The 23650-nt window shown below is 54.4% G+C and overlaps 5 protein-coding genes across 6 annotated transcripts; 3 read left to right on the top strand and 2 right to left on the bottom strand.

Moving 5' to 3' along the window:
- Window positions 1–73: 73 nt before the first annotated feature.
- On the top strand, window positions 74–1007 carry H310_01562 (hypothetical protein). Its single transcript, XM_008864695.1, has one exon. The coding sequence runs from the start codon at window positions 124–126 to the stop codon at window positions 883–885; it is 762 nt and encodes a 253-aa protein (XP_008862917.1). The 5' UTR covers window positions 74–123; the 3' UTR covers window positions 886–1007.
- A 315-nt stretch (window positions 1008–1322) lies between these two features.
- Window positions 1323–5288, top strand: H310_01561 (hypothetical protein). Its single transcript, XM_008864694.1, has 4 exons — window positions 1323–3710; window positions 3758–4146; window positions 4205–5007; window positions 5058–5288. The coding sequence occupies exons 1-4, from the start codon at window positions 1375–1377 to the stop codon at window positions 5118–5120; spliced, it is 3591 nt and encodes a 1196-aa protein (XP_008862916.1). The 5' UTR covers window positions 1323–1374; the 3' UTR covers window positions 5121–5288.
- Window positions 5032–8586, bottom strand: H310_01560 (hypothetical protein). Its single transcript, XM_008864693.1, has 11 exons — window positions 8535–8586; window positions 8209–8490; window positions 7924–8161; window positions 7728–7876; window positions 7612–7658; window positions 7423–7556; window positions 7222–7364; window positions 7083–7172; window positions 6799–7021; window positions 5617–6738; window positions 5032–5566 (listed from the first exon to the last, which is right to left on the bottom strand). Exons 1-11 carry the CDS (start codon window positions 8562–8564, stop codon window positions 5235–5237), a joined length of 2790 nt encoding a protein of 929 aa, XP_008862915.1. The 5' UTR covers window positions 8565–8586; the 3' UTR covers window positions 5032–5234.
- Window positions 8587–8653: 67 nt separating this feature from the next.
- Window positions 8654–10388, bottom strand: H310_01559 (hypothetical protein). The gene is made up of 9 exons (XM_008864692.1): window positions 10252–10388; window positions 10131–10208; window positions 9957–10076; window positions 9865–9901; window positions 9748–9817; window positions 9437–9704; window positions 9210–9382; window positions 9001–9146; window positions 8654–8950 (listed from the first exon to the last, which is right to left on the bottom strand). The coding sequence occupies exons 1-9, from the start codon at window positions 10381–10383 to the stop codon at window positions 8811–8813; spliced, it is 1164 nt and encodes a 387-aa protein (XP_008862914.1). The 5' UTR covers window positions 10384–10388; the 3' UTR covers window positions 8654–8810.
- A 497-nt stretch (window positions 10389–10885) lies between these two features.
- H310_01558 lies at window positions 10886–22850 on the top strand. Of its 2 annotated transcripts, XM_008864691.1 has the most exons (21): window positions 10935–11684; window positions 11736–12126; window positions 12177–12217; window positions 12263–12423; window positions 12478–15015; window positions 15077–15893; window positions 15936–16170; window positions 16222–16447; window positions 16504–17191; window positions 17242–17355; window positions 17399–17558; window positions 17609–17925; window positions 17969–18145; window positions 18208–18581; window positions 18637–18830; window positions 18897–19035; window positions 19083–19316; window positions 19365–20876; window positions 20932–22305; window positions 22364–22692; window positions 22756–22850. In XM_008864691.1, the coding sequence occupies exons 1-20, from the start codon at window positions 10935–10937 to the stop codon at window positions 22668–22670; spliced, it is 10749 nt and encodes a 3582-aa protein (XP_008862913.1). In that variant the 3' UTR covers window positions 22671–22692; window positions 22756–22850. The 2 variants fall into 2 exon arrangements, with proteins under 2 accessions (XP_008862912.1, XP_008862913.1); XM_008864690.1 differs by having other exon boundaries at window positions 10886–11684; window positions 22364–22850.
- The last annotated feature ends 800 nt before the right edge of the window (window positions 22851–23650 follow it).

Below are 23650 nucleotides of genomic sequence, written 5' to 3'. Positions count from 1 at the left end.
AAATGGACCAACTCTCCAACATTTCGCATTTTACTAAAACTTTGGAATTTTTTGCTGAAAATTTCAACTGCATTTGGTGTGAAACGTTGCAATCGCACCAACACAGCACTGGAGCACGACGATATGGCATCTCCCTCGACGTGGACGCGGCCGCCAAAGAACTGGGCGGAGGCACCAGTCGCACATTCCACTTCGTATGACGATTGGACTAACGTCCATTCTCGCGCGTTCACAATCTTGAGGGCTCTCGAGCGCCTTCACCTACTGCACCCGACACCCCCGCTGTACAAACGGAAGCACGGCCTTCCCGACGAACCTGAAGCCCGCACTCAGCTCGTGTTGCACATTGTTGGGGCGGATTTCCGTGAGGGCAATGAAGTGTCCGAAACATTACGAGTATTTGACCAACTCCTGTCAGCGTTCGAAGCACAGGAGGCGAATGCGTGGGACGACCTTATGTTGGTGTTTGTCGGTCCGAATGTCGCGCGTAAACTCCATGGAAGGAACGAGCGAATCGCTCGACTGAATGGGAAGAACGTATACCTCCAGTATGCCACGGAGCTATGGGACGAGTACCTCCGGAGCGCCGCGTACACTTCACCGGCGGTCGTATTCTGCTTCAATGCTGGCGTGTGGGGATATGACGAATGGCTCCCGACGTTCCAGCTCATGATGCGAGAAAATCCCCTTGCACCAATATTGATCACGTCGTACAATGAATGCGAAGCCATCGACGACAGCGATGCCATCGCTGACATCGAAGTGCCCATCCAGTGGCACTGGACCATCGAAGCAAATCCGTTCGCGTCGTTGAGCGCACGAGCCAGCCAACACGATCGCGCGCTGTATGAGAATGCCTTTTGGCAGTGCTTTGGGGCAAAGTAGCAAAAACGTTGGCATTCTCCATGGAGCAACGCACGTCGACACGTCGTTCACTGTGTTCAGGTGAATGAGCTAGTCGAGCCAAACGAAATTGAAGTGTATTGTGGTCAACTGCTTGCTTGTGTCATGCACTTTCATCCCATTGCGTCGGTCGATCGCCGAGAGGTCATACCTTCACACTCCAACCTGTAGCATCGCTCCTTCAACCATGGAAGCCGTCCCAACAGGTTGCTTGTCTTGCTGGGATAAATATGAGGAAGGCGCAGGCTGGACATGAAAGGTTCCCATCCAAACATCTTTGTTCGCGCACCTTCATCCATGTGATGATGAGGAAGGACGATCATTGCCCCGTTCTCCTCGGTACTTTTTGAAACCTGGCGCCATTTTCAGGGCCAAAGTGTTATCCGAATACTCTCCGGATAACGAATTCCGAGTTTTATAGTCTCGCAGCGCCAGACTGCGAGACGGACGGGCCGGACTCGTTGCACCGCGATGGATCCGCAAGAACCGGCGGCGCCGAAGCCAAAGCTGAAGCCCAGAATCAACCTGAACGTGTCACAACTTCCCCCTAGGCGATTTACGGCTGCTACTGCGGCAAGAAACAGCAGTAGCAACAGCAATGCGGAGTCTCAATCGGCGATGACGGCGACAGGTGCCCCCGTACCTGCACCTGACGCTCCGTTTCAGACCCCCTTGCGAACTCAATCCGCTACCGACGTGAGATCAACAATTATTCGCAGCTCGCACTTCAAGACTCCACCACCTGCACCAAGCGAGCAACGTGTTGCTTCTGTGTACAACACAACGGATACGTCGCCATCGGCTGCCCAGTTCAACACTACTCCATTCCGGTCCGTTTCATCCAAGTACGGCCTTATTGATCCGTTGACACCGAGCAGTCGATTGACGCTTGATACGGTGGTGGCGCAAGGGCGTAGCCAGGAAACGTTCTACCCATCGGCAGAATTAATGCCCTCCACCATTCGACCCGACGAGCCATTGAGTCCAAATTCCGCCCTGCTTAGTACGTTGGATGCAGTGAGTCAACTTTCCATCGGATCATCCAAGAACTCGACACACTTTGAGAACCCTCCTGCACGAACGACATACACCCCCCCGGCTTCACTGAATATGAGCAGCAGTTCCAGCTCGTTCATAAAGCAGCGCACGACAACATTCACGACAACCCAAGTTAGCATCGCATCGTCCAACCACCCGACGCACGTGCTACGTTTGGGTACGGGGGAAAACGGAAACGGCGGGGACATTATGTACTTGTCGACTCGGATTCGCATTCGCGCCGGCAACATCCATTGCTTGCGTTGTCGGACAACCGTCAACTCTGGGACCGGCCAACACATGTCCACAGTGGACGCAAGCGGCAGCGGGTTTGACCCTGATGAAATCTTTGTCCTCGTGAACGTCACACTGCGCAGCGACGAAGGACGCGTCAAGTACTCCGACACAGTCGCGATCTACTGCATCTCAGGGGCATCCAAGGGTCGATTCCTGTCCGTGGATGGGTCTCGGGGTGTTACGACCAAAAAGGGTCCCATCATGTCGAACGCGGAAAAGTGGCGACTTGGCGAGCGGGACGACTTTAAGCACAGTCACCTGTCGCACTTTGGAGACACATCTGGAGGCCTGGACGAGTCACTGGCGACGCTGGCGCCGGCCGTGCGGAATGCACAGCGGACGCTGCAGTCTGGGGACCGCGTGTGTCTAAAAGCGTACGCGGGGTCGTATTTATTGTGTGCGGACAAAGGCGTCGTGGGGCTCCGAGAAATCGGGAACGAGCACTCGACCACGTTTGAATGGGAGATTACAAAGGCCAGTATTCCTTACAACCCGCCTTGGAATCGTGACCGCGCCTTCTTGACCGGTGCGTTTGTCCTGGAGCCGACCGACGACGTCGCGGAACCGGTCCAGTCGTTGCAGCAACTGCCGTTGTCGGTGCAGGAACGGTCGTTGGTCGACGACATTTTGTACGTTTTGCTCGGGATCGAAGGCCAATACATCAAGAAGCAAGACATCAAGCGGCCAGCCGTCGCCCACTACAACATTCAACTGCCGACCCGCGTGTACAGGGATTTGTCGGTTGAAATGTACGAGCACCTGCACTTTGTTGTCGATCCTGCGTTGACCGACCCGTCTCTGGCGTCGTTGGCGCGAAAGATTGTGCTGCTGGGCGAGTTCTATATCCACGTCACACATTACGTTGAGACCCACACGCGATACGAGTACGGTCAAGTGTGCCATGCCTTTTGTGCAGCTCTGAAGGTGCTCATCCGGGAGTACACAGTCGTGGTGGCGCAACTCGAGCATTTGGCGCTGCAAGGCGGCTTGACCTTGTCAAAAGTGTGGTTTTACATCCAGCCCAGCATGCGTGCGATGGAATTCCTTAGCACGTTGGTCCGGTCGTGTCTGGGCCATCACGGCGGTGCGCTCCTCACCGTCATCGCACAATTGCCGACATCTGGCGATGCCAAAGCCACATCTGTGTTGCACTTCCTTCTGGAGAAAGCGTCGGTGCCGTATTTGAAGATGCTCGAGTTATGGATCTACTGCGGCGACCTCCACGACCCGTACGACGAATTTATGGTCGCGTCGGACGATACGCTCGTGAAAGAAGAACTCGGCGAGGACCCTTGGTCCAAATACTGGGAGCAGCGGTACACATTGCGAGACGCCCACGTCCCGCTGTTTCTCACGCGGTTTTCATACAAGATTTTGACTACTGGCAAATACTTGAACGTGCTGAGGACGTGTGGTCGGCACGTGAATTGCCCGTTTGCAGCTGCAATCACGCATGCCGAAAGTGTGCGCAAGTAAGATGGCCGTCCACCTCTCGTGCGTCAATAAACTTGCTTTGTAGATACGACGAACTGATTGAGAATGCCCACGGGTTTGCAAGTCGAATTCTGGTCGATATGCTCCGGAATGAACAGGACTTGATGAAGCGATTGCGGTCCATCAAACATTACTTCTTGATGGACCAAGGCGACTTTTTCGTCGACTTTATGGACTTGGCCGAAACCGAGTTGAATCTGCGCGCCGACAAGCTCCTCGCGTCCCGATTGGAGTCGCTTCTGCACTTGTCCCTCCAGAGTTCCACGTGCAGTTCGGATCCGTACAAGGATGATCTTGTGTGCCTGCTGTCCCCGCACGACCTCATTTCACAAATGGAAGCGATTCACGAACGGTCTCAAAAAGTTGGTCGTGCCCCGCTCTCGACGTCGATCGCGTCGTCTCTCAACGACCCAGGTGAGAAATGCGATTGTTTTGTGTATTGGAAATGCTTGTTGTATAAAGTGTTTTTAAGGGTACAAGGCGATCGATGCCTTGACATTGGACTATAAAGTGTCCTGGCCGTTGTCGCTCGTCATTTCATCTGGCGCCCTGAACAAGTACCAGATGATCTTCCGACACTTGTTTTTTTGCAAACACGTCGAGCGACGGCTTTGTGATGCGTGGCGCAATCATCAGTCAACCAAGGAGCTGGCGCTGCGGTCGGCCTTGATGACGTCGTATTGCCTTCGTCAACGCATGCTGCATTTTCAGCAGAATTTCGTCTACTACATGATGTTTGAAGTAATTTCTCCACGATGGCACGCGCTCGAGAACCAATTGATGACGGAAATCACAACCGTTGACGACATCCTCAATTGTCACCGCGACTTCCTCGACCAGTGTTTGAAGGAATGCTTGCTGACGGACCCAGACCTTCTCCGCGTCCTCACCAAACTCATGACGGTGTGCCTGACGTTTGCCAACGGCATTGACCGGTTCACCAAGCCATATCGACTGGACGAAGAAGCGATTCGGAACGAACGCGAAGCCGAACGTGATCGCCGCGCTGACAAGAAAGCACGTGATGAAGCAGATGCGATGTTGAACCCGTCGCAGAAACTCAAGACGCGTCGAACGTTGTCGGCAGCAGCGCCTCGACGAAACTCGGGTGTCGACTTGCGCCGCGCTCGTCTCAAGGATTTGTCGGATGACGTGAGGCAGGCACTGACGGGCGAGTTGTCCCCGTTTGTGCGAATGACGGCTGAACTCGAAGTCCAATTCGACACATTGCTGGCCGAGTTCATGCAGCAGCTACTCCACCGCTCACACTTGCAGGTACAAAGTTGTTCTTCGCTCATGGTTGACATGACATGAGATTGTTCTAGTACAACTCGCATTTGTCCAACTTATGCACCCGGTTGGATTACAACGGGTTTTACACGCAATAACGATAGAGACCAACTTGATGAAGTCGTGCCTTTTGGTGTTGGACCGGTGGGCCTCTCGTTAATTTACACAGCAAAAAGCGCGCTGGAGCGTGTTTGCGCAAGCTCTCGTAGAGACTACCCAAAGAGCCGTGGGGCAGGAAACATTGGGACGAGGCGAGGCATATCAAACCCGCCAAGCCCTAGCACGGTCCACTGCATGAACTGCGACGCACATAACGCGTCTGCTTCAAGTTGTTGCAGTCCGATCAAGTCGCGGACTTCAACACGGAACTGTTGACGAACCGTGACAGGGTCCATTCGATCCACCGCGGACTGCTGGTGATGCAGTTGAGTGCAAACACGTCGAATGAGGTCGTGATGCGCCCGTTGGAATTTGGTCAAAAGGGCGGTTCGCTCGGCTTGGAACCGGTCAGATGTTGCTTGGGCTATATCTGGATCTGTCAACCCTACAAAATGGATGGATGTTCAAGCGAGGATGCGCGACATGGCGACTCACGATGCACTGGGTCCATCGCCTCGATCTCGTCCACTTGCAGACAGCTCACTTGCATTAGCAAAGCAAGACCATGACCACCACCGAACTTGTTCAGTGTTGCTGTTCCATCGTGAAAGTCCGATGGCTCTTTAGCAGACAAAAAGTCGGCTTCGTTGATATCCAACTTTCGGGGCACCTTGGATACCATGCAAGGGGTCTCATCACAAGCATTTGTTCGCTCTTGAGCTGATTCGACTTCTGCTGCAGGTGTACCAGAGGCGATTGTCGAAACAGCAATAGCCTCCTCTACTTGCGGTTGGGTTGGACATGGTTGAGTCACGGAAATGACCGGCGGCGGCACATCAAGCACAAACGCGGGGGCTTTGGTCTTTTTGGGAATGACAAACGGCGACCATTCCTTCGCAGGCGGACTTGACGGTTGCTGGGGTGTGTGAGTCGTGCAAGGGGACGACGACGGCGATATTGACACGACTGGGGACAATACTTCTCGGACATTGACCTTTTTTGGTTCGGGCGTCCGATACAAATTGGTGTCGACAACGATTGACTCGACAGATGCACATCGAGGATTTTTCTCTGGCGACATGGGGGATTCTGCTTGGACTTGGTCAGTGTGACCTGGAAGGGTGACTTGCACAACGGAAGGAGCTTTTACCACGACCGGATCGAGAGTCGACTTGCAATTAGCTTTTTCCACGACAACTTCGACAGTGTCTTTGCGCTTCTTGGGAGTACATACGACGAGCGACGGCATCTCCTTGCGTTTTTTGGACGGCACCAGCGACGTCGTGGACGTGTCAACGTCGTAACTCCACTGGGGAGTGAACGACGTTCCCTGTTTGTTCTTCAACGACGACTTTTTTGTCTTTTTCATCTCAACTTGATAGTCCAAGCTGCGTTTCAGCGTGATAGGCTCTGCGACCACTGCTGACCTCTTCTTGGTGGGTTTTCGAGTTTGCTTATAAGGTAGTGGACGGGTCACGACTTTGGTAGTGGGCGGCAAGTGGAGGAATTCGTTGAGTGAGAGCACTTGCAGTTGGGTCGAGTTGGCCATAACAACCATCCATTCCTTCTCGCTACTGCTGTCATCTCCGTTGCATGGCAGCAAGCTCAAGAGGGACGCTATGTCAAAAAAATCAACTCATTAGCCAGGCACACCACATGATGGCCACGATTTGTCACCTTGATCTTGGTAGAACGCGTCGTAGCCAGTCACAGGAGCTGGCGGGGAATGGATACCAAGACCAGTTTCACTCGCCATGTCGTGCGCGAACACACTTCCATCCGAGCACACGCCGAGAGTGATTCCGTGGGGAATCCCAGCCAAGAGGGTGACCGTGCGCAGCTGACGTTTTCGGTTGTTCAGGGTGGGCCGTGCTGTTGGGACGACGGACGACGGAAGGTCCTACAATGTTGAACCAACATACCATCAAGCTTCATGGACCACAACAATGCCATTGCTGTACCAATTCAATTCGTTGGGCGGAGTCGAGATTCACCAAGGCCAACCGCTCTTGGCCACCAAACGCATACTCGCCACACACTTGCACCGTGTCCTGTAGCAGTAAATTTCACCCGTTGGTATGCGCACACTAGAGGGGCTACCTGCGTCTGCTTGATATCGTTGAAATCAAATGTCATGGCGTCCGACGTCTCGTCGATAGTCCACACGCGAACTGTTTGATGCTCCGACTTGGAAATGATCTGGTTCGGTGCCGACCCAAAAGCCAAATACTCGAGCGAAATACCTACGTGAAAGATCTTCTTCAGTACCATGGACACGACGGGTACGTCGTCGACACCCACCGTTCGTTTGACGATCAAAAATGCATTGCCACGTCCACTTGGACTCTTCGTCGTCACTCATAGGATCCCAGTAAAATCGCCACAAGTGCAAGTTCTTGATGCCGAGGCCGCACAACACTTGATATTCCGTCGTGCTGCATGGCCAAGGTCCTTAAGTCCGCCAAGAAATCGCCGTAGTGGCCAACGTACACAGTGGACGAGTTGCTTCCTGGCATGGCCCGGACAGCCCCGAATCCCTACGCGATATAAACAAGGACGGATGAGAACTCTCGATACAGAGCGAAACGTGCTTGCGATCGACATACACGAAGTTTCGCGTCGCTATACGAGTGAGTGTTGACTTCGGCTGTCGGGACGCCGACGGCGTCGGTCGGCAGTCGGATCGATTCGATTTCAATCACGAGGATTTCCGTGGACCCGCGATACACGCCGGCAAAGATGAAGCGCCCGTCATCTGAAATGGCACGTTGATACGATGGAATTTGAAGCGATGAACAGTACCAGGAATGACCACATTCACCCGAAGTTGAGTGTACATGCCTCGCGCTGAAATGTGTTCCAAAACAACACCCTTTCGGAACACGAGTTTGTTCTCATCGAGAGACGCCGTGTCCTCCGTCTCGAGCGACCCTATAACGACGGGGGCGGCAGAACCACGCAGCGGGTACAGTCGGATGGTGCCATTATTGAACCCTGCCACCACGAAACGTCCCGCTCGATCGATAGCCACCGAAGATACCTACATGATGCTCTTTGAATATTGCGGCACTTGTGAGATGACGATACCTGAAAGTCCAATGCAAAACTGTTGGAGGTTTGTTCTGGAACTGCTTCCGCTTTGGGTGGCTTGGATTCGAAGAAGACCTCGCATTCGCTGTCGCTCCCACTTGAGCTGTCTTCTTGAATGTGAGCAAGTGAATGAATCGCGTTAAACGCCTTCGGATTGTTTTCAGACGTGACATCGTCGACTTCATCGTCGGTCATGTTAAGTTGCTTCGCCGATCGCTTCTTCTTGCCTTGACTCAACGTAAACGCGATCGCATTTTGTCCAAGCAATTCAGCCGATTTCTACACATGCACTGGCATCCAAATCCCATACCATTCGTCAGTACCTGCTTGAGCGGCGGCGTGAAGAACGACATGGCGACTCTTGCGGCGCCCTCGGTGTGGAATTGTACAAGATGGCGGGAGGGCATTTCAAATCCGCCATGTTGAAACTTCAAAACAATAGCTTGGATAAAGTATTGAAATTTAATCGCATGGAAAATAATGTCCATCCTCGTCTCCGATTGGCTACCCAATCGGGCAACCCTTTCAATCACGCGGGAACAACGTGGTTATCCGGATACGAAATCCGGATTTGTACATCTCATGTTGCATTGACGATCTTACAACGTCGCGCCCGCCCGCGACACGACGTCCGACTCGTCATCGTCGCTTGAGAATTCCATCTCGAACTCGTCCTCGTCTTCTGCATCGGCATCTGTCGGTAACTCATTGTTGCTATGGCTCCCGATGGAGCTGCCGTCTATTGCGTCGCGGTTAGTTGGAGTGCACATGTTGTTCACAAGATCGTACCGTCATCTCCCTTTACCCGTGCGACTTGGCGTTTGAAGCATGGGTTGTATCGATAATCGATGCGCTTCCCTTTGAACTTCAGCCCGTACAGGACGGCGACACCGATCGTCAGGACCACAGCCGCCCCCGTAAGCCATGGAATGTACCTAATAATCACAACGTTCATGACATAGGGTGGCCTTGGTCAGGTCTATGCGATAGGTACGCACTCGGCGGGGCCGACGGAGCCCTTGACTTCAAATTTCTTTCTCAGACGTGTTTGACCTGTTCGGAAGATCACCCCGCCTTGACTGTCGTACATCGTGACCTCCATGCTATTTCTCGACACTGCATGCTTCGTGATCGTTGTGTTTCCAGCGGGCACTCGAAAGGACGATTCGCACTGCACAGAGTGCGTCAGTTGATTGGTGTTGGTGGCCTCATCGTGGTGGCGTACCGAGCTCAGCATGTCCATGTAGGGCATGATTGACGCCGCTCCGTACGTGTACGACACGAAGTCGTTGCTGGTGTCCACGTGGAGTCGGACGACTTGGGACACCAAGTCGTTCATGCCAAAGTACGCGTCGACTTGGAACGCGGTGAAAAGTGGCACGAGAATGGCGTGCAAGTTCTGGTAATGGCCTTTTCGATCGCGGTAACAGAGTGGAAACTGTCCCACGACAAAGAGCCACGGGGCTTGGTTCTTGGACAACGTCTCGTTCAGCCTGAAGCGTGCCTCTGAACACGCTCCTCACCCTGGATGCGTACCAGATCATCTGCTCGGTTTGACGTGGCGCGATCGAGTCGCACAAGGAAGTCCCGTTGGTGCAATTGCTTACTGGGACACGCAGTGTTAGAACGCCGACTGCAGCATAAGGTTCGTACTGGATAGAAAGAGCTGGGACTCATCCAGCACGACAACCTACAGCAAGATCATCGGTATGGCATTGCTTCCACTGATGGTTGTCGCAAGAAACCTGGGCCAACAGCGAGGCTGGATCAGTATCGTCCGACATCACTTCATAGCTGGTGTATCTGGGCGCCGATTCATTCAACGTTGTGGTGAGTTCGCTCGTTGGAATCACCCATTGTGTATTCTGCATCATCCAGGTACATGGTGAGGCAGTCGTATCGTTACATGGTGGCCGTACGTTGTTCTGTCCAGACAAGGCATATGGCTCCATCGTCAACGTAAACGCGGCCACTTCATGTGCGAATAGCGCGTGGAGCTAGCCATGGACGGTAACACGGACTAATCGTGTCAACACGTACGCTTCGTGTGGTTTCTGTCTGGTTTGCCGACGGCCCGATCACGTAAAACGTCGTCGCGTCCTTCTGCGCAGCCACGGCCATCACGAGCCACGCGGCGGCCACGACGCCATGCAACCATCGCCCCCGCCACATTCTCGACTGCCAAATGCGGCTATTTTTAGATTCGCCAACGGTTACACGATCGATGTCCATCGTTAAGACGGGCGCAACAACTTTGCTGAATGGCCGCCGCGGTCGACGTAGCGTGGTGTGAAGCCATTTCAAATGCAAGCGCGGTCATGCCCAGGACCCTTTATAATGGCGTTAATTCCTTCACATTCCCCGTCGTAAACGCAAAAATGCCTGGGGCGGCCGTGGCCGTGAACGTCACGTCTTCGTCGTCGTCGTCGTCGCTCCAATCGTCATTGGCGGTCGTGGCGGTACGGGAAGCGCCTACCAAGACCAGCGATGTTACGACAGGTGGCCGCACCGCCGCACGTACCTACCGTCTTTCTCGTCCCCAACGGTGCAGCAGTCGCAGATCGATAGAATCCAGCGCCACCCGAGCATGACGATTTCCACCAATTGCTCAATGTGGCATGCAGCGGTTTCATCCCACAACCACCGATCGAAGTGGGTGCCGTTTCGTAACGGACGCGATCCTCGCACGGTTTCCTTGCGACCGCGTTGTGCCGTCGAGCACCATGACACCCTTCCTGCGCGCCGTGCGATGGATATGGATCGTCGTGGCCGTCGCACTGGAGTCCGTCCATGCCAATAGCTTGATCGTGATCTCCCAACCAACTACTATCACAGCCGGCGATGCATTCAACCCACCGCCAGTTCTCCAACTCATCGACGACGCCGGGCTTGTCCTGACTTCGGTCAACATTGGCTCGGTTACCGTCGCCATCGCGTCGAATCCGTCCACGTTTGGACAGCTCTCTGGCGTGACGGGGCTCTCCTTTCCCATTGTTACGGGAGTTGCCACGTGCACTGGTCTGTCCATCAACCTCGTCGGGAGCGGATACACACTGCAATTTGCATCGCTCTTTCATGGTCTTCAAACCGAATCATCGCCGTTTGACATTCTTCTTGGCCCTCCTTTCAAGCTGAGCATGTACACGTACATCGGGACAGCACAAGGCGGCACGCCATTCCTGCCGCAACCAGTGGTGTCGATCGTCGACCGAGGTGGGAACATCGTGAACACGGTCAACCAAGGCACTGTATCTGTGTCGATTCTTTCCAACCCCGTCGGCGGGATCCTGACGCCGTCCACGTCGTACACTGTGTGGATATATCAAGGACTGGGCAAGTTCTTCGACTTGAAGATCAACAAAGCCGGTGGCCCCTACGTGCTTCGATTCCGGGCCGACAATGCCGTGACCCTTCCCGGCGGCAGCACGTTCGACACGTTTCCGTTTACAGTCTCGATTGGTCCTGCGAAAACTGTAAGCCGCGAATTCGACCGTCCCAACCTCATGTGTTGCCGCTCGCTGTAGATGTTGATTTCGGAGCACCCGATTGCTGCGTTTGGCGGCGAAGCGTTCGCGATCCAGCCCACGATCACATTGATCGACGCTGGCTTGAACGTTCTTGGCACGCAGGCCAACATGCTCGTCGTTGCAACAATTTACTCCAACCCGTCCAAGGGCACGTTGCTTCCCGTGGCTGAGACAAGGGCCAACGTGATCGATGGCGTGGCAAGCTTCAAAAACTTGCGCATCGATGCCGCTGGCAACAACTACGAGCTTCGATTTGCTGTGAAGACCCCCGATGCCCGCGGCATCTTTGTCGAGACAGACTTATTCATCGTCGGTCCATCGTTCAACGTGTACATTGGGACACTCTTTTCTCTGGCAGTGGTCCAACCTCCCCAGAGTGCCATTGCTGGTACCTTCTCGATCGTAGGGCTGCTTGTTCATTCAGGTTGTGCGTGGTAGATGGACAGCCCATTTACAAGCAACCTATTCTCGAACTGCGGGTACGTTGGACGGGTTCGAAGCAGCCATGGTAGCCAAATTTGTAGGACCGGGGAGCAAACGTGATTGTGACGGAGAACTTAGCGCTTGTGACTGTGTCAATGGTGCCCAGCTTGGCGTTGTACAACACTCTCATTCTCTCGACCGTCAACCCGGTGCCGGCGGCCGTCGTGAGCGTAACCCTCCTGCCATCGCTGTTCACGTCGCCGTACGAACTGTCCTGTTGTTGACAAGTACTGGTGCTCACGCTGTCCGACGGTAGGTACGGGTCGGGCACCGACCTCGTGATCAGCGTTACGTTTTCGCAAGAAGTACTTGCCACAGGCGATGTGCAATTGATGCTTAACAGCGGCGCTGACGCGACGGGGCGATGCACAACGCTGCTGACGTGGACCCGCACGCTCTTGTTTACCTACGGCATCTCGGTGGGCCACTCAACCGGTGCACTCAACTACATCAACACGCAGTCGCTTGTTTTGGTCGCTGGTTCCATCAACGATCGAATTGGGAACGGAGCGTCGATCATTTTGCCCGATCCAACGACAGGGGGTATGCTCCCTGTTGTGGCGGTAGACTCGACAGTACCATCCGTTGTGTCGGTGGGGTGTGGTGGCTCAACAGTAGCAGGCACATATGGCCCAGGGCAAGACTTAATTCTTGCCGTCACGTTTTCGGCCCCCGTGGCTATCTTGGGCGAGCCTGCTGCGCCAGTCCCCGTGCCCACATTGTCCCTGAATGTAATTGCCCCACAAGTTGCCACGTACATTTCGGGCAATCAGTCGCGAGTCCTTTTGTTTCGGTACACCGTCGGTCTGGCGGACACGTTGACATCGGCGCTCTTGGACGTGACGGCAAGTGTGAGTTTGAATGGAGCGGCCTTGCGCCGCGCTGGTACGACCCCAAACCAAGTGGCCGACGTCACGATGCCTGTGAATGTACTTCAAATGCTCCCGTCGCTTTGCCCCATTGCCATCGACTCGACTGTCGTCACCGTGGATGCGAACGTGGGTATCACGACGACTAGTGCTGCCGGCGTTTACGCTCCTGGTGATGTCGTCACAATCATTATACCGTTCACAAATCCCGTTGTCGTGACCGGCATTCCACTGCTTTTGTTGGACACGACCCAGAACGCGATCTACACGAGTGGCAGTGGCACCAACCAATTGACGTTTCTCTACACGGTTGGCGCGGGCGACTGGAGCTTGGACTTGAATTACGCGACAGACAACTCGCTGCTGTTGAACGGAGGCTCGATTCGCCGCTTTGTCAGTGTTGGACGAGCCATCTCGGATGTGAATCCGTCGCTTGCGGCCGTGACAATCGCCGCCAAATCGTTGGCTGATCAAAGTGCGATCGTGATCGATGGTCGGACGCCCACGATTCAAAGCGTCGTATTTTCTGCAGCGGGGACGAAAACCCGGGGAGACTCGGTGGCCATCAGCATCACGTTTTCGTCCGACGTCGTCGTCAGCGGTGGACCGCCGCGACTGACACTCAACACGAACAGACGAGCCATTTACACAAGTGGAAGCAATACCGCCACGTTGGTCTTTACGTACCAAGTCCTGTTGGGCGATAACACGCAGGCCTTGGCATACAGCGCAGCGTCGGCCCTTAGTCTCAACGGAGGCACGATTCGAAAAAAGTCAGCGGCGCCTTCCTTAGCTGCCGACCTGTCGCTTCCATGGCCTTCAAATATCTTGAATGGCCCCGTTGTCATCGACCCGAACTCGGCCTTCATCACAACTGTCACGGGATTTGCGTGTGATTTGCCTGCCGACGACTACGGTTTGAACCAAGTGCTCCAGATCTCCGTCACGTTCTCCGATGTTGTCCAAGTGATTGGGAGCGTTCAGTTGAGCTTACAAACCCAGAACATTCAGTACGCGTCAGGGTCCGGCACATCGACCTTGGTGTTTTTGTACGTTGTTCGCGCCAACGACGCGACGCCGAGCTTGGACATTGCGTCGCCTGCGCCTTTTTCTTGCCAAGGAGCAGCTCCATGTTCGATTGTAAATGCAAACTTTGTCGCTGTCAACCTCGACTGCACAGGGCTGACTCTCCAACCCACTGGTATTTCAATCAGCACGGTCGCGCCGTTCGTTCAATCCGTCGCGGCGATTACGACTGCCCCAACGATCAACTCCAACTGCTTTGTGGTTGGCGACGTCATCGACATCTTGGTGGTAGCGAGCAAAAAGGTGCACGTGGATCCATCCCCGGATGTCTTTCCAGACAAAGTCCCGCTCTTGAGCATGGCCACTGGTCGGGCGGGGGCCGTGGCGCGCTTCTTTGGCTACGGAGCCGACCGAACGCAGCTGATCTTCCGGTACATCGTCCAACCTGGCGACATGACGCCCGACCTCATGTATGCCAACACCAATTCGTTGTCGTTGAATTTCAATCAAGCCACGATCAAGCGGCTGACCACCAACCCAACCACCAACATGGACTTGGCGTTGCCGACTCCACAAACTCTTGGCGTGGGACTCAAAATCGACACTTCTCGCACGCCTCAAATCACCAACGTCCAGGCTACAACACCTGACGGGACGTACTTTCGCGGCGACTTGATCACGATTCAAGTGTCGTACACGGAAAACGTGGTCGTGACCGGACAGCCTGTGCTCAAGTTGGACTTGGGAATCAATGACCGTGACGCGGTGTACACCAGCGGCAGTGGGTCGTCCGTTCTCACGTTTCAATACACGGTTGGACAGGACGACACGTCTCGAGACTTGCGGTACATTGATGTCAAGTCTTTGTTTGTGCCCCTGGGTGCGTCCATCCTCCACCGGTACGAATCGCTCCATTCAACACAGGCGGTGGTGCCGACGGAGTTTGATTTTGGTTGGTAGGGCGACAAACCCCACGGTAAAAGCAAACAACCGGCTGCCGAACCCCGCGACCCCCGGATCCCTGAGTTTCAACAACAACATTGTCATTCGAGGCAGCACTCCATATGTGACGGACATTTCATTCGTCACAGTCAACGGCACGTACACTGTCAACAGCGTGATTCAAATATCAGTCACATTCACGACAACGGTGACTGTGACGGGGGCACCGTTTCTCGAGCTTGCAACGGGTACAGTTCGTCGGCGTGCCGCGTACATCGCGGCCGGCCCCGACACCAAGCTAGTCTTTCAGTACCGCGTCGAAACAGGCGACGTCTCGAATAAACTCGACTACGCGAGCACGTCCGCCCTCAACTTGAATGGCGGGACCATCATGACGACGCCGACATTAGCAGGCCGACCGCCTGTGCAACCGGCAAACACGCAATTGAACCCACCAGGCGGTGCGCTGTCCGGAGGTCGCATCATCCAAGCATCGTTGGGCCGAGTGTCGTACACAGACTTGGGCATCGATACGATGGGTCTTCAATACGTGATTTACTTTAGCACGCCGCCGAAGGTCGAGGCAAGTGTCATGTTCAACGTGACGTATTCTGCCGTGTGGGAGGTGCGGAATTCGCCCATCAATGTCCAAAACCGCGGGGACAAGACTGGGTGGAGCGTCGACGTGAACGGAGCGGTTGCGATCGTAGGCTCGGCAGGGACAATCGCCAAGCGGTACAACGTGCAGGAGATCACAGCGTGGGGCAGTGCATCGACGTACGTTGACGAAGTGCAGTACGTGCAGACGACATGCGTTCACCGCGATGCTGTCCAAGTGAGTGTATGGCACACCTTCATGTACTCATGCTTGGCATAGCTCCTGAAGAGCAGCGCCGCACCTGGACAAACCGTGGGTGGGTATTTTTCACTCATGTACGGAGCCGTCGGGCCAACGCGGAGACTCTCGGCGGACTTTGATGCTGCTCAGTTGGAAGTTGCGCTCGAGCTGGATTTTGGCTTGGCCGCGTCCAGTGTCGAGGTGTCTCGATCGCAAAACACATACTGCGGCTGCAACAATGCGTACGAATGGACGATCACATTCCACACCCAAGGTAAAGGCATTTCCTATTTCTACATTTGTAGTTCACGCCGTGAGTTCGTAGGGGACGTGCCTACACTTGTGGCGAGGAACTACTTGACGGGGAACGGCGCCACGATTGGAGATGGAAAAGGCAGTGCGTCGGCCATTGTTGTCACGCAACCACCCGTCGTGGCGGGGCTATTCGCGCTTCGATACGGCACGATGACGACGCAAAACATGCCGTCCAATGTGGATGCAGCCACCATGGCCACACGTCTCGCTTTGGATTTGAACTTGCCCATTCGAAGGTTGATCGAAACGTATCGCTTCAGCGTTGCCAAGGCCTCACCGTTCGTGCTTCTAGTGTCGCTCGATCCGAACCGACCATTCAAAATGGATACACTTGGAGTATCACGTTTTCATCGTCGAGCACACTGTTCAACATCAACGAGCTTCAACCATCGCCGGTGTTTCTGACGGGCAACCAAGTCCTGTTGTCAGTAACGACGGTTCGTGAAGGCCAAGCCCCGCTCTACGGAAGCTTTCGTTTGGGTCTTGGTGACGAAACAACGGCCAACATCCCCGTGACAGCGACGGACGTCGTTATGAAAGCAGCGCTGGAGTCCCTTCGTCAAGTTTCAAGGGTCACGGTCGCCCGATCGCCGCAAAACAAATTTGGTGGGTATACCTGGACCGTGACGTTTGTTGAGATCAACACCCCGACCATTTACGGCTTGGTGCTCAGTAACTTGGGCACGCTGCCGCCGCTGACTCCTGTCACGCTGGTGAACAATATCCCGATTCTTCTCGGCAGCGACGCGGTTATTCGAGTCGACTATGCAGGCGTGAACCCATCCGTGTACTCGAGTGCGTCACTTGGAAATGCACCAGGGGAGAGCGCTGGCTCGGCAACTGTGTTTGTGCCGTACAACAAGCAATGGGTGCAGTCGGCACTCCTTGTGGGACAGGACACGCGCCTCGGAGACCAATTTGGAACCAGTGTCGCGTTGTCGTTGACGGGAAATCAGGCCATCGTGGGCGCCCCGTTTGCCGTAGGAAACCTCCCACTGAAACGTCGCATCTGACAACCTCGCCCACTTAGGTCTACCGAGGGAACACGGAGCAGCAAGCGCTTTCATGCATTGCTGATGGAGGGACGTTCACGTTGTCGTTTTTGGGTCTCGTATCGGCGCCCATTGCGTTCGACGCCTCCAGGGTACCGTATTCCTTCCAGCAAGTCTAGTCATGTTTCAATGTAGACCACGCTTCAGACGGTGATCGCAGCGCTGCTAAAAGTCAATGCCCAATTCATCACAGTCTCTTCGTACACAGCGTTGTGCAGTGGAAGCGTCATTCTCATCACGTTGGCAACGCCCGACTTAGCCGACTCGTCAGGCAACATCCCCGACTTAGTGCCAGGTACACGTCACTTTGCTGGATCACACTTACCCATACTCTGCGTACGGTAGATGACTCGTTGTTGACAAGTGGGGGGCTCAAAGGTGTTGTGTCGATGCAATCTGTGGTCCAAGGGTCGTTTCGCGAGGACGGGCCCAATGCCAAAGGCACGCGGTGCGGTGGAGCGTACTTTTTCACGTCGCCGTCCGTTGGAGTATGGACACAAGTGGTGAAAATGACTCCAACGGATGGATCCGAGTCGCTACCGAGTGAATTCGGCGCCAGTGTATCCCTCGAAGGCAGCTTTGCAGTCGTCGGGGCGCCTGGTGCTCGATATGCCAAAGGCGAGGCGTATGTGTACCAGTTCAATGGTGTCCAGTGGTCATTGGTACGTTGTGCTTTGCTGTATCCTTGATGTAACTAGTGCTTAGTACCAAAAGTTGACGTCGTCGCCGTATGTGTCGGCGCAAGGCGACCGATTTGGAGATTCCGTCAAGGTTTCAGACACAACCGTTGTCGTTGGGGCGCCAGGATATGCAGGGAAGGTCGGTGCTGTGTTTGTATTCCAGCTTGTGAACGGGGTGTTTATCAACCGGCAAAAACTCCAGGTACCTTGCAAAAAGGGCGACCGAGTTGATCGTGATTGACGTGACTGTGTTGTGTGGTTCAGCCTGGTGACTTGGCGGTTGGTGACAAGTTTGGCAGCTCCGTGGCAGTCGACATGCAAACGTCCACGATTGCTGCGAGTTCCAAGTGGCGGAATCAACGTGGCGCCGTCTACATCTTCTACTCGCCCGACTTGTTCTTTTCGTTGCAGCAAGTCGTGCAGGGGTCCGACACGCAGCAAGACGATGGATTTGGTCAGAGCGTCGCGATTGTGAAGAATGTCCTCGTGGTCGGCGCGAACGAACATTTCAACTCGAATCGGCCATTGACCATTCGAAAAGCAATTCAGACGATCACGACATCAGGGTCGTCGCCGCTTGGCAAGACATTTCGGGTTGGGTTTCGCAAAGTAAGCGATGGATACGAAGAGGATTTTGTGTACGGCATCGCACCTTTGTGGAATAGCAGTGTCGTGACATGCGATGGCGTGTAGGTACTCCAAGCCGATTCCATTCGACGCGACTGCTACGGTGGTCCAGCAGCGATTGCAAACCGACTTGAACACAGGCGCACTCGTAGTCACGCGGCAAGGACCGGACGCAAACCAAGGATATTCGTGGTCCATTACGTTCACCGGGTCCACGTCAGACGTTCCAAAACTCCGTGTCGATGGCTCCGCGCTGACAGGTACTGCAGTTCATTCTGGCGTTGCGGGAAGTTCCGTTCACCCACACTCACCGCTTTGGTCACTAGGAGCAAATGCACAAATCACGTGCACGATGGCTGTGGCAGTGCCGCCCATAGTTCGCAGCAACGTGTACGTCTTCCTTCGGACGGGGACAACGTGGCAGGAGCAAGTGACGCTGCGGCCAACAAACAAGCAGTATTACAGGTAAACCTCCAGTTCCTGTCGTACTTCAAACTTACGTGTTTGTCTAGCATGTTTGGCAACGCCGTCTCGCTCAGTCGAAATGGTTTCCATGCAATTGCTGGGGCATATAATGCCGACACGTTGTTCAGTGCGATCAACAGCGGTGCCGCGTACTTGTTTGACATGGCGTTCATGGACTTTCGTTTTTCCAGTCCAACGTACTCGGTCTTGGAAGGTGACACCGTGTCGATTCCTGTGCAGCGATGTGGGGCGCTCGGCAACGCTTGTATCATGAAATCGACGTACGTTTGTCGATTAGCGCGATTCCCATGCTCACTCGGGGATGGTAGGGCAACTCAAGAATTCATTGACTTCGACACGGGCGATGCCGTCACGGACATGGCGGGACAAAACCGTGTCCCGGCCATGGAGCTCAAGTACATTGGACCTTTTCAACAGTTGTGCATGTTGACCGTGACGGCGGATACCCCCGGGGCCAAGTACTACCCCGACGTCATGGGACCGGAGCCGTTCCCGCTTGTGCCGAAAGGCCGCTACATCATGCCGTATATGATTGGTACTGCCCATAGTCGCGCTCAATCGTACGGAAGCTCTCGATATCGCTCGGTGTGGGTGGACTCCCAATACGACTACTTGGGGGTGTCGGACTACAGACCAAGCTCCGGGGAATTGTCTTTTCCGCCACAAACGGTCCTGTCGACATTTTCGGTGAGTACTACGGATGACAGCGTGTACGAATACCCTGACGAGACGATCAACGTCCGCTTGAGTGTCCCTGGCATGTGGCCAACGTTTCCATCTCAGTTCTGGTCGCAAATCACGATCCTCGACAACGGCGATGGTGGAATGGGCACCACGTCGTACTCAACTCGATTGACTGGCGACGTCACAACCGGAAGTCGACTGGGACAATCCGTCGCGTTCTTCGACGGCATCAACTTGGCTGCAGTTGGTGCGCCATTCGCCAAGATGGGTGGTGTCGAATGTGGTGCTGTGTACGTGTACAATTCGCGCTCGGGGGTGTGGACGTTGGAAGCAAAGCTAGTTCCTCAGTCGTGCACCCCAGGCCTCCGATTCGGGACATCCGTGGCAATTGATGGGTCCTATGGAACGGTTCGACTGGTCGTGGGATCACCTGGTCCACCGACACCGTCTGCAGTCGTGTATCGACGCAGTGCGCAGCGAGTGTGGTCGTTCGAAGTGGAATTCTCTGAACCTCAAGCGGTGTCCATAACGGACAACTACGCTGGACGCGATGCCGTTTCAATTCATGGGAACTTGATCGTTGTGGGGGCGTCAGGCTTGGAAGCCGCGTTTGTGTACACATTCACACCGACAGGTTGGCTGCCTGCTGTGGTCCTTCGTGCGAGCGATTACACTGTTGATCAAGACAACTTGCTCTCGATCACGCGCATGTTTCACTTTGGCGCATCCGTGGCGACGAATCGACGAGCAATTGTTGTCGGAGCCCCCAAAGCGAACTACGGCTCGCAACGCGTCCGAGACGTTGACTTTTTGAGCAAAGGCGCTGCGTACATGTATTACCTCCCGGCGCAAGTTCAGGTCGTAGCTCTCGTCGCCGATTCCATTGTGACAGCAGGAGAATTCACCCTTTCGAACGGGGTCACGACGACGAATCCATTGAGCTATCAGATCTCCGCAGCTGACATGGTGTCAGTCTTAAAGGCGCTTGTTCCAGACGTTGAAGTGTCCCGAACGGGAGATATCGTGAGGGGGTTTGAATGGCGTGTTACTTTCATCTCGGAAGTGACGAATCAGCCGCTGCTGGTACCTGCATGGCGCGGAAATGGTTGTGCCATCTGCATCGCGTTCTCCAGTGGGTATGTTCCCTCTCGAAGCGCTGTTTCGACGGGGGATTGACTTAGGCACCCGTAGGTTTGCAGCCAACCCTACCCGTCAAGTGTCGGTCGTGGAGACTGTCCTCTTGGGCACATGGACGTTTCAGACACAGCTGACAGCTTCCGACGGTAACCAAGCCGACCGATTTGGACACAGCGTCGCGTTGGATGGAAACGCCGTAATTGTGGGAGCGTACACGTCGTCAGCCTTGACGACAACCACGTGGAATTTTGAAACAGGCGACTTGACTGGGTGGATTAAGACCGGGACCGCATTCGACGCTCAGCCGACTTTCGGTGACAATGTGATGGCACGCGGTGATTCGTACAAAAGTTATGAAACAGCCAAGGGTACGATCCAGCACGAAGGTCGGTACTGGATCGGGACGTTTGAAAGTCGACCTGGCGCTGGAGTGTCCCAACGGGCGTCCCCGTTTACGTGCGCATTCGCCAACGCAGATTGCAGGACTACAAAGTACAGTGAACCGGGGACAGCAATCGCAGGGACTTCTCAAGGCGACGATCCACAAGGAACGCTGTCGTCTCAAGTGTTTACGATCATGGGCAGTCGGATGTCGTTCAGACTTGGCGGCGGGTGCAATCTCGCAACGATCTATGTCGAACTACTCGTGGATGGGGTTTCCGTACGGCGAGAAACGGGCCGATGCGACGAAAAGATGCGTCTTGTGACGTGGAATGTCACGCGGCACCGCGGCAAAAGCGCAATCGTGCGCATTGTGGATGCCTCCAGCACTGACTTGTGGGGCCACATAAACGTTGACGATTTTCAGTTTGATTGGGCGGTGGAGCAATCTTCGACGAGCACAGCTGGGGTCGCATATGCATTTCAGCGGCAAGCGACGCTGGCATCGTTTAGTCCCTGTGCTGGGATTCCAAAACTGCAGTGCTTTTGGGTCTTGCAGTCGCGCCTTGTTGCCAGCGACAAACGGCCGCAAGACGAATTTGGATTTTCCGTGGCCGTTGACGACTCGGTTGGTACAGCCGTGATCGGGGCGTACCATCAGCCCGGAGTGAACCTCAACAACTCAATCGTGCTTCCAGAAAACACAGGGTCTATCTACCTCTTTTCGCGCATCGACGCGATTCGAGACGGCGCGGGAAATGTCCTAGCGCCTCCAAAGTGGCTGGCAAGAGAAACGGCAAAGTTTCAATCGAGCGACAAGTCGCCAGGAGCTCAATGGGGGTATGCCGTGTCGCTCAACGGACCTCGTTTGGCTGTGGGAAGTCCTGGATTTGGAGGTGACACGGGATGTGGCTACGTGTACGACACGCGGTTTCTTCAAGTGTCTTTTGCAAGTCCTGAAGTGGGAGTCCTCGAAAATGTCGTTAGCGGTCAAGTGATAGTCGTGGTATTGCGTACGGGGGACCTGAGCCAACCACTCACAATTGGGTACGTTGGGTTGATGAATTTGCCCTGGGGGCCTTTGTCATGGCGAGGTTTTACGTAGGTATGCAACGAGCGATAGCTCTGCCGTTGGCATTGACAGTACATGGTTTGCGGCATGTTTGGGCATGATGATTCAGAATCGCGTTCGGTGTGGCGACTACCTCCAGACGCGCGGCGAGCTCACGTTCAACATTGGCGAGTCGAACAAGGTCATTGCTGTGTCAATCATGGACGATTGGTGCTACGAGCAGTACCCCAAGTACATTTCGTTGCGCTTGAATGTTCTAGGCGGCGACGTGCTCTTGGGCGAGCAATTTGCCATGGTCATTCGCATCGACGACGATGATTTTGGACGAGATCCGTGTTAGACAGGTTAGATGGGAATACCGGGTGGGTTCTGGTGAGGACGTTGGGCCAAAAAGCAACTTAATCTTGCCGATGCTTTTTGAATAGACTACGCCTTCATGTGTGAGGAACAAAGCGGCATGAGATCTTGCCGTACAGCTTTTAGAATCCGCGATTGTTTTTGACGTAACTGCTCGTCCTTGATGCATTTGCCCTGAGCCGCGACGATTTCCTATGGTCGTTTGAAACCCAAACTCGTATAGAAAGTAGGGGTTGTACACGCTCAAGTTGCCGAGTGTCTCGACGATACCGAGCTTTGACTTCTTGCACTTGGTTCTACAGTTCACCAGTTAGATTTCGCGATGTGAATAGACGGCCACTTTAAGCCGCTGGATTTCTAGGTCTTTCAGTTGTAGCTCCATGACCAAGGTGTCAGCAGTAATTCGGCATCCACAAGATTCTAATGAGCAACGCACATGAGCGACAGGTAGATTGACACGCAATACTGTATGTGTACGTTGATCCGAGAATTCAGAGTCGATCTTGGCGACTTGGCCACCACAATCGCCTTCGTCGAACGGAATAACGTTGGTAGGTTCTTTTACGACCCCGTCCGGGTCATTGATCACTTGGTTGTCGTTATTCGCGTTGTCACTGCGCAAGTGGTAAAAAACTGCGTCCTCGGTAGTGCTTCCTGTTGAACATTTCAGAAGTTCGCCTATGGTGCGGCCCTTACCATCAATAAACGAATGTATCGTGGACAGAAGGGGGCCTATTCCCCCCTTTCCTTGAATATCAAGGCACAGACAGAGCTGGAATGCTAAGTCAACACGTGCTCCATTGTGGAAGTTACCTTCAGCCTCTCGGATTGCTTTGATGAACAGCCGTCTTTCCTCCATCTGCATCACAAGTTCGTCATTATCTCCAGTGTAACCCAAGCGATCAATCACCGCTTTGTCGGGACGCTCTCGTCGACGCGATCTTGCATGACCGTTAGCGCGCG

Source organism: Aphanomyces invadans, assembly GCF_000520115.1.
Source record: "Aphanomyces invadans strain NJM9701 unplaced genomic scaffold supercont1.2, whole genome shotgun sequence".
Classification (NCBI taxonomy): Eukaryota; Oomycota; class Saprolegniomycetes; order Saprolegniales; family Verrucalvaceae; genus Aphanomyces; species Aphanomyces invadans.
Note: the sequence above shows the minus strand (reverse complement) of the source record. Positions and strands in the feature narration are given on the sequence as shown.

Coding starts and splice junctions, on each gene's coding strand:
- H310_01560 (XM_008864693.1), bottom strand. CDS start 8,564: ATGTCGTTCTTCACGCCGCCGCTCAAGCAG. Junction 8,491..8,534: donor TCACGCCGCCGCTCAAGCAG/GTACTGACGAAT, acceptor GTGCATGTGTAG/AAATCGGCTGAATTGCTTGG. Junction 7,365..7,422: donor TTTTGATCGTCAAACGAACG/GTGGGTGTCGAC, acceptor TCTTTCACGTAG/GTATTTCGCTCGAGTATTTG.
- H310_01561 (XM_008864694.1), top strand. CDS start 1,375: ATGGATCCGCAAGAACCGGCGGCGCCGAAGCCAAAGCTGAAGCCCAGA. Junction 3,711..3,757: donor CATGCCGAAAGTGTGCGCAA/GTAAGATGGCCG, acceptor CTTGCTTTGTAG/ATACGACGAACTGATTGAGA. Junction 4,147..4,204: donor GTCGTCTCTCAACGACCCAG/GTGAGAAATGCG, acceptor AGTGTTTTTAAG/GGTACAAGGCGATCGATGCC.
- H310_01558 (XM_008864690.1), top strand. CDS start 10,935: ATGACACCCTTCCTGCGCGCCGTGCGATGGATATGGATCGTCGTGGCC. Junction 15,016..15,076: donor GGTGCGTCCATCCTCCACCG/GTACGAATCGCT, acceptor TTTGGTTGGTAG/GGCGACAAACCCCACGGTAA. Junction 16,448..16,503: donor TTGAACTTGCCCATTCGAAG/GTTGATCGAAAC, acceptor TCGTGCTTCTAG/TGTCGCTCGATCCGAACCGA.
- H310_01562 (XM_008864695.1), top strand. CDS start 124: ATGGCATCTCCCTCGACGTGGACGCGGCCGCCAAAGAACTGGGCGGAG.
- H310_01559 (XM_008864692.1), bottom strand. CDS start 10,383: ATGTGGCGGGGGCGATGGTTGCATGGCGTCGTGGCCGCCGCGTGGCTC. Junction 9,818..9,864: donor GTCCCAGCTCTTTCTATCCA/GTACGAACCTTA, acceptor TGCGTGTCCCAG/TAAGCAATTGCACCAACGGG. Junction 9,147..9,209: donor GGCTCCGTCGGCCCCGCCGA/GTGCGTACCTAT, acceptor TGTGATTATTAG/GTACATTCCATGGCTTACGG.